Source organism: Monomorium pharaonis, chromosome 8, assembly GCF_013373865.1.
Source record: "Monomorium pharaonis isolate MP-MQ-018 chromosome 8, ASM1337386v2, whole genome shotgun sequence".
NCBI classification, from domain to species: Eukaryota; Metazoa; Arthropoda; class Insecta; order Hymenoptera; family Formicidae; genus Monomorium; species Monomorium pharaonis.
Window position 1 is genome coordinate 24034020 of NC_050474.1, and position 9565 is coordinate 24043584.

The following is a 9565-nucleotide window of genomic DNA, read 5'->3' on the forward strand; positions in this document are numbered from 1 at the left end:
TTCTCATTCTAACTTATTGCACCAGTGCAGCTAGAAAGAACAGACCATATGTCGAACAAAAGTTTTATCGATTGATTAGATTTTGTTTATTTTGCATTTTTCGTATTTTTTTCTTGAATAGGAAATTATATACGAGCGCAATATTAATAAGAAATTTGAATTTAAATAACGATAAATGTTTAATACAATCATTAATTGTATATTTTCTGTATAAAAAAAATAATTTTATTTGTATGTTTTGTACTGTTTTTAAATGAATCGATTGCTTATATTTAGATTTTATTTCATCATTGCGATATTCGTCTACAAAAATCTATTGCATACGATTATATATATATATATATATATGTGTGTGTGTGTGTGTGTGTGTGTGTGTGTGTGTATGTATTCAAAGTATTTTGTAGAGAAAATGTCAACTGCAAAGGCTTAAACACAATGCCAGGCAACAGGCAATAGGAACAGAAATAATGAAAGAGAGAAAGGATCTTCTGCTCTCTTTCTTTATTTCCTGTTCCTATTGCCTGTTGCCTAGCATTGTGTTTAGGCCTTAAGACTTACAAGTTACAAGAAGAAATCACAGTTCACTCTTCTCCAATTTTGATGAGCTTTAATATAATAAATCTACATTGAAAAAAAATAAATCTTAAAGGTCCAAAATGCGTAACAATGGGCTTTTCTTCACGTCTTACAAATTACATTATCAATTGTTATCAAAATGTTTCTAAAGTGCATTGGATGAAAAGCTCAAACATGGATCAACTTTTTCTTCAATGTAGACTTACCATGTTAAAGCTCATCAAAATAGAACAAGAAAAACTGTGACCTCCCCTGTTAATTATTATTACTAATATTTTTTAAGGGTACATTTATCTGTTAAAATAAATATTAGAAAATTTAGCACAACCATTAGTTAAACGATTTGTAATATCTTTCACGCGCATTTGATAAATAATTATTTTTAATAATCAATTATATAATATTTATACAAAATTTCATCGACTATTTATGACAGATACTTATTGAAGTCATATCTATGCAACTTTCAAAATAGTGTTTTTATTGTGACGAATAAAAAAGCATGTGTCCTATATCCTCTGTGTTATTATAAAAAGCGTGAAAATATTTGCAATAAGATTGATTTATCTATTTTATCTCCTCTATTTTAAAATGTGTATGTAAATAAAAAATTCGCGTAGTGCCGCTAGTGTTAGAAACTTTAAGTGTTGAAATTGTTCATTATCGACCCAATATAAAATCGCTTTGATCGTTGACTAAGAAATGATAGACGAACGCAGCTTTCTTCTTATCAAAAGTGATTTGAGTAGCGCGACTTCTTTGATGGCGATCGTCTCTGCTTCTCGGCGGGTCTCTTAAAAATATCGATCCAAACAGCGTCGCTGAGTACATAAATAATGTAATTATAGTTTTTAAAGTAGCATTGTCAATGTTCAGGTGTGGCATTAATAAAAATAAAACGATAAACTAAGAGATAAACTAAGCAAGAAAAATAGATGTAATACATGGAAACGTAAAAATTTTACCGAGAGTCTTAGCATCGAGTTCGTTATCCTGCGTATGACTTAACAGTTCCTGTAAAAACGAGCTGATATAGAGAAAAACAGTTCGTCTAGTCTCGGGTAGTTGCATAACGATCTATAAATAAACGAAATAATATGATTGGAATTTGATTAATCAGAAAATAATACATGTAGTAAAATGTCAATTTCTGATTTGGTTTACTTGTTTGCATTGTAAGTAATTGGTTGCTGCAGATAAACAAACATTATGTAGATTATATGGTATCAAGGGTTCAGCAGTAGATTCTAAAAGCAGCAGTAATGCTTCCGCTACTGAATGTACACCACCAGCTATGAGAAATGAAATTACTGTCAAGGAAAAAAAGATATATCGTTAAATGTTATATCGTAATTTTATTTTAAAATATTAAAAGGATACGCATGGAATCTTGACTACATTCATCTAGCCAATCACGAATAGCTACTATCTCACTATGAAGACCTGGTGTTTCAAAAAGCCCTGGTGTTTTAAGACCATGTCGATACAGTCTGTCCACTAAATGCCAGATTTCTTTCGGCACTGGATATGGTTCTTGCGAAAGGTTCTTATTATTTTCCTGTTTTTTAAAATCGAATTTAAAGTGCAGACTACATTAAAAAAAATACTTTGAAATGATAAAGTTATATATGCTAATATTTACCAATTCGACTAATCGCCCAACTGGAATTTCTCTAATTGGAACGGAAATGTGGACCAACGCTTCCATGGAGGAGCCAAAACAACTTCTCTCATAAGTACCTGAAATATATGCTTTGCATTATTGGTTAATTGTTAATTTTAAATTAATAAACCCATACAGTACAAAACATTTTATTTCGGAAAGAACGTTGCCAAAATGTAGCAATTTAACGTATAAATATTTTTTTAATGTTGAATCAATATTGATTTTTCTTTTTTGATAACGTTACTAAAACATAAAAATTTTAAAACTAATTTTACATAATTATTCTTTCAATTTTTTCAACAATACAACACACACATACACACTGTATATATACATACACTATATTAAATATAACATATAAAATCTACATTATAGACTGAATATTTAATAATTATATTTAACAAAGTTCCTGAACATTGAACAGCAATGTCTGCAAGGCACTTAACGGACATTGAAGATTTTAATACATTTTATTTTACATATACATTTATATAAATGTATATAAACATTTAATACAATCTTTTTAATACTGAATCTGTATTGCGTAACGCTGATTTAACATTAACAATGTTGTAATTCAATGTTTGTCTACTGCATCAGTATCGTTGTATTTTATTGTTGTTATTATTAGTGTGTGTATTGAATTTACCTGTCACAGTAATAAAAATATCTTTGCCTCCCTCGAGATGTAATACTAAAATATCATATAACTTATCTTCACCGGAATTTAATTTACATGCAGTCCTTTTGTCTACATACACCTCCAGTTTAATATCGCATTTTTCACCTAAAAATTATGAGAGAAAAAAAATACTTAAGGGAATGTACCTATGTTAGTGCAGAAATATTTAACAAATAGATATGAAAAAACATAAATTTATACCTGGTTTTATAAAACCTGTATATGGTTCTATGTGTAACCAATCCTTGCAATAGTTTGTATCGTCCAACTTTTTTATAAATTCAAATTGCACTGGTACCTAATTTTTAAAAAATAAAGAATAAAAATAAAGACTATATATATCGTCCCCCCCCCTCTCTCTATGAGCGCCATAACACAACAAAGTTTAATTAATTTATATGTACTCTACCTGGCCTGTATTAGCAATAATAAGTTCCTTACTGCTAGGTTCAAGAAATCTCAAAGTATCAAATATAATATCCGTAGTATCAACCATTACTTGAGGTAAGAATTCATTCTCTAATTTATCTAGCTTCTTCATAACTTCCTCGTGAATCTTACGATACTTAGCTGTATCTATAATACGTATCTGTTTTGGAAAATTATACGACAGGATATAAGATATATATCATTTTTGTAGATGAGGAATACGTCGATTAACGAAATCAAAAGATAATAATCGATTAAAAAGTTAAAAATTCATAATTTTTAATATAATTGGTAAATTTCAAATTGTTTAATTTTAATTAGTTATTTATAATATTATAAACGTTATAAATTCATAAACATTAACCCATTTTTTCTAAATAAAATTTTCTATAACTAAGAATTTAACTAACATAGGTAAAGAAAATTATAAAAGAACAAATGTCACACGGAAATCACGTAAAAGTAATATTTTTTTACTTCAGATAAATTCAATTTATAAATAAAATATTTTTATTTGGCGATTCATATTGTAATAATTTTGCTATTTAGAGCGATTTAATTTAAACAAATTACAACGTTTGAATTTAATATCAATATAATATAATGCTCTTCAAAATTAACTTTTAATTTAAGTTAATTTAACTTTAATCCACTCTTAAGTAAATTAGGCTTTCGATCGTGCAACTTCAACATTAATTAAATACGTTTTAAACGTTACATTAATTTTAACTTAATTTAGTTATTAAAAATATTCATATATTCTTGGCAATTAAAAAAATTTAATATTTGTATATTTACCTGAGAATCAAAACTCGCGCTAACAGGTTTGTGATCAGATATTTTTAACTCCGGGTAACTTTTGTAGTTAACTGACTTGATCATATCTCCCTTCCACAATATTCGATCACACCAAGCTGGAGCTCTGCATTTCTCACTATATATATCGTTGGATATAAAAATAAAAAAAATTTCATAAAAACATTAGAATATATTTACTTAATAAATGTTTGCGTTTCGAAAATTGAATTACATATACAATTATAATAAACAATTATATATAATGTTACACAATAATACGTAATTATATTTTTCAGGATACCTTGAATCCCAGTTGTCGGTACCTGGATCATATTTATACGTAGGCTTAAAATCAATCTCGGCCTCCTGAAATCCTTGAAACACACGTCCCGCTTTACGTTGGTGTCCAAGTTGGTCGAACGCTAGAACGGGAACGTAGTTGTTTTCTGAAATGAACTGCTTAGCTGTCGCAGGATCCATATCCGTTATCCGATAATTCAAATCTCCCAACCAATAAATCTGGCTATACATAACATACACGTTTGTATAAATACTTATTTTATATATATATATATATATATATATATATATATATATATATATATGAAGAAAAAATTCATATAACTCTTCTTCACTACTTTTAAGCTGAAAAACTTTCTTAATTGTAACCCTGAATATAATGTAGTTGCGTATACATATAATGATTAATATATGTATCATAAAAAACTTATATACTCGTGATCCTTAAAACTTTTAGGCGGCACGTATTTCGTGAAAGACAATCTCGCACAAATATCAGCATAATCCTGATTTCGTCGTTCAAATTCTTCACAATGTGCAGCCAAATGAGCGTTAACAAAGCAAACGGCTGTGTTGTGAATACAACAACTTACTGCAACGCCACCTTTATTGCCCTATAAAAATTTATAATCAGTATAAAACGGTTAATGATTAATTATTTATTGGAATTACGAACTTTTGCATTTTTGACACGTTTTGATACAACAAGGTTTTATCAGTTTTAGTTCTTTTTTTTAGTATTTAAGATATCGTGTTGTTTTTTTAGAAGCGTCTTTACCATTATTTTTCGCCTTTTGCACAAATAAATATCTTGTAACAATTTTTATTTACCATATATAAATTTTTCTTATCAGGGATTACATTTTTAAAATACAAGTATCTTAATATATGTATAATCGATAGATCATATATAAAATTACATTATATTAACAATTATAATGTGTGTGTGTGTGTGTGTGTGTGTGTGTGTGTTTGAATAATACATAATTATGACATAGAGCGTTACAAAACTTACCAATTTTCCCATAATTCCCGTTCCTACTGTGTCAGTGCACACATTCTCGATAAATGGTACATGAGCTTCAAGCGTATATACTAATAACATTATGCCCACCAATCTCACGAGAGCGACTTGTGTATAAACACCTCCAGGATGAAGCGACTTGACTATAACTTGTCTATAATAAAATTTTTACAATACTCAATCTTGAGTAGTTTACACACACACACACACACACACAATTTTTTTCTATTTTAAACAAAATTAAGTTGAAGATAATTACTTATAAAATTAATTCAGTTACCTTAAAATTATACGAATGAGAAATTAACTAATTAAAAAGTTGCACTAGAAATAAGTTAAAAATTAAATTTAAAAGTATTATTAATATTAAGTTAGGTGTTGTAATTTTTAAAATTAGATTGTTTTAAATAATAAAAAAATTATAATATGGATCAAATAAATTCAATATTTTATTATATATTATGTCTAATTAAAATAACAAAGAAATATTATTTTTAATACGAAAACGTTTTCTTTTATAAGGTAAATCTTTTGTTTAAAAAAAGGAACAATGATAAGTCAAAATTTATATTTTTCAATAGTATTTAGTTAAATATTGAAAATAACTCATTTAAAATTAAGTTAAAAATTAAAAACGTTTTCATTCTAATATTTAACTGTTAATCTTTTTAACTAGTTATTACTCTACCTTAATAAACGATATATCATACCTCCATTCTTCTTCTCTAGGAGTTTCATGAAATAAAAATGCTTCTTTGCTCAAATCTAATTCCTGGAATCCGATAGCATATATGTCTGGTGGTACTTCATCCGCGCTCAACCACTGATCTAATTTAATACCATTTGGGGGTTGTCCATTTACGTTCCATGAGCAAGTCAGTATACTAAAAGTATATAATAATTATGTCATATAAATAATTATAACACCCAAAAATGATATATTTAATTAAAATAAGGTGATTTTTTTCTAAAACTAATGCTATTTACATTTATCGGGCAAAATAAAAAATCTATTTACGACAATAGTCACAATAGTGTTCCAAATAAAATGTTTAATTTTAAAAAATTTTAATTTATTGGAACAAATCCAAAATCATGAATATCAAATTATTCTTGCTTAAATGCATCTACTAATTATTATATTTATATATTTTTAAATTAAAAATTAATGTTTAAACAATAACGGATAAAAGAATTTAAAAAAATATTTATCCACAATTCTCCTCTCTTAAAAAATTCTTTTTGACATAATGCGATACAGTAAAAAACAAAAAAAAAACCAAGAATGGAATATGTATTTGTAATGTGGGATAACGAACCGAAATGTTTTACTATATGTATAATCATCTTCCTTACAAGCCATCTGATATCGTACCACTGATTCTCTTGCAGCCACTGGGGATCTACCCGAGGCAATGCTTTGTCTCGGTATAGCTAAATCATGATTCTCAAGATTGAGTAGCTGTAAGAAATTTTCTTGTTACTCTTATTTTATACTATAACGTTATTGTCATTATATACCTTGATATTAGATACTAAACTTACAGAATCAGCAGTATCCTGTATATCTTTTCCTCCAGTAGCTAAATTTCTCGTACTTTTCGTTAGCTTTTCAATCCAAGAAAATTCTGATGCTGGGCTTTTAGCCATTTGATATACTAAAATTATAATTATTCTCTAATTAACAGATAAATATCTATTATATAAAAATTATAATGATATAATTTTTAGATTTTTAAACGTGTGCGCTCACACACACACACACACACACACACACACACACACACACACACACACACACACACGCGCACGCACGCACGCACGCACGCACGCACGCACGCACGCACGCACGCACGCACGCACGCACGCACGCACGCACGCACGCACGCACGCACGCACGCACGCACGCACGCACGCACGCACGCACACACACACACACACACACACACACACACACACACACACACACACACACCTTCTATTGCTCGAAATAACTCTGATACTAAAGAACTAGTTGCTTCTCCAAGTTTCATTTCAAATATCAAACGAAGTTTTCTTGATGTAATATTCATATATATATCAAGACCATCCTGTGCTTCTCCATTGGTATCTTTAATAAAAAATTAATTAAAAAATTAGTTTTATAAATAAAGATAATAAATAAATATATATGTATAATATAAATATGTATATAATATATATATAGCTATTTAAAATGAAAAATTTAATTAAAATATAGGCAAAGTTAAACATTTTTTTATCCAGTTATTTTTTATGTATAACTATTCACATATCTAATTTTTAAATTTTAATTATATTTTTTTAAAACAAACAATATAAAAGAAATACAATAATAACTTTCTCAATTTTAATGTCATTAAATATATGTAAAATATAATTTTTAAATAAAAGCTTGCATATAAATATATATATATATATATATATATATATATATATATATATATATTTGTAAAATAAATAAATAAAACAAATATATATACATATAATACAATAGTGTTTGGAAATTTTCATTCAACAAAAAATTTAAGAAATTGTTTTATAATATATATACCCTGTACAAATCTATAGATCATGACTTGTATTCAAAATATGCTTTTTTATTATTCTATCTTTATCAATTATTAAAAAATAAGGATAGAAAAAAATTGTGCTAACCTTTCTAAGTACATTCTAAATACAGATTAATATCTTTTTTTAATTAATGCATAATAACTGTACATATAATAATCACATACATATATACAAAATAATATATCATATATAGAAAAGCTTTGAGAAATACCTATACTACATTTGAAATCTTGATCAATAGGTAATATTCCTTCCAGGGTGAGATCGCTGTATACTTGCGGTGGTGTTCTTGAAGTTAGAAAGATTGCTAGGGCATGAGTTGTACCTTTGTAAATAAGAGCTATATATCTCGAAGACTGTATCCAGCCTTGTATCAACGATGCTTCCGTAGCCTGATAGTATACAGTTAAGGTATTACAAAAAAAATTATTTAAAATTAAATTAAATCAAGACAATAAATGACTTGTAACAAAATAACATTTAAAGCTTTTAATTAACTCGGTGTACATGTCGCACATGTGCTTTGTGCATTTCTCTTTAAAATATCTCATCGGCTATAGTTGTAACATTTATATATTTATTTCTTTTTTTCTCTTTAATACAGATACTTTCTAAAGACGTTCAACTCTCACATACAGCCATTTAAAAATTTTTATATACTTGCAAAAGTAATGAAAATAAATGGTTTATTGATTCATAAGTAGCAAAAGCTGGAAAACAAGGTGTTTTAAATATTAATAGTAAATTGTTATCGATCGCAAAGATAGTATCTGCTATTAATCGAGTTTGGAAAAGGATACAGTTACCACAGTTTCACCCGACACAAATTTTGACTGGACTATCGCTAATGGTTCGGATGACATTTTCACTACACGCTTATTCTCGATTGTTTACTATATACGAGTAGTTAATAGATCAATTAAAACATAACTACCTCAAATAATGTACAATTTCATGTATATTTATTATACTTTTTATGTCAAAAACTTATAATAAAAATAAGGAAGAGAACACTTAATAATTTAATATTCGGATTTTATAAAATTACGTACAAATAATAAAGTGGGGTTAGAGCCCCGCACAAACTTCTGCATACAGGCTATTCTACAATTGCGTAGAGTGCAGTGACATATGACCGGAGTACAGCGTACCGGCGTATGGCGTAAGGGAATTAGACCAATCACAAGTTTACGCCCAATTTGTTAACAAAGATATTGGTGTAATTCCTTTACGTCATACGCCTATACGCTGGCCCCATTGGACGGCATCCTAAGGCCTCTTTCACACGAGGTGTAACATGAATAACCAGCGTCTACCAATCAGGGCACGTTAAAGACGGTTTAACGTGGCCTACGACGATGAGATTAGTCGACATAAGTTACGGCGCATGTGAAAGCGGCCTAAGGTTGAGGTCCTATGGAGCGGCTAATGCGGAAGCGGAAAGAGCGGATCACTAATCGTGAGATCGAGATTTGATAGAACCGTCAAAACGGTTCCG

The 9565-nt window shown here is 28.5% G+C and overlaps 1 protein-coding gene and 1 long non-coding RNA gene across 2 annotated transcripts; one reads left to right on the plus strand and one right to left on the minus strand.

The window, feature by feature from the left end:
- Nucleotides 1–262: 262 nt before the first annotated feature.
- LOC105828885 (inositol polyphosphate 5-phosphatase OCRL) lies at nt 263–9196 on the minus strand. The gene is made up of 18 exons (XM_028192952.2): nt 8868–9196; nt 8279–8459; nt 7451–7585; nt 7021–7133; nt 6795–6937; nt 6186–6359; nt 5467–5629; nt 4887–5065; nt 4453–4674; nt 4152–4287; nt 3334–3513; nt 3126–3222; nt 2892–3029; nt 2219–2316; nt 1957–2134; nt 1741–1868; nt 1542–1653; nt 263–1397 (listed from the first exon to the last, which is right to left on the minus strand). Exons 1-18 carry the CDS (start codon nt 8928–8930, stop codon nt 1237–1239), a joined length of 2601 nt encoding a protein of 866 aa, XP_028048753.1. The 5' UTR covers nt 8931–9196; the 3' UTR covers nt 263–1236.
- On the plus strand, nt 8390–9085 carry LOC118647011. The gene is made up of 2 exons (XR_004964341.1): nt 8390–8478; nt 8672–9085. It is a non-coding gene; the product is annotated as an uncharacterized LOC118647011 (long non-coding RNA).
- Nucleotides 9197–9565: the final 369 nt, after the last annotated feature.

Excerpts from the sequence above, each read along its gene's own strand:
- LOC105828885 (XM_028192952.2), bottom strand. The coding sequence starts at position 8,930 with ATGTCATCCGAACCATTAGCGATAGTCCAGTCAAAATTTGTGTCGGGT. Across the intron at positions 7,134-7,450 it reads GTTATTTCGAGCAATAGAAG|TATATCAAATGGCTAAAAGC; the intron begins GTGTGTGTGTGT and ends TTATAATTTTAG. Across the intron at positions 6,360-6,794 it reads ACATATAGTAAAACATTTCG|TATACTGACTTGCTCATGGA; the intron begins GTTCGTTATCCC and ends ATATACTTTTAG.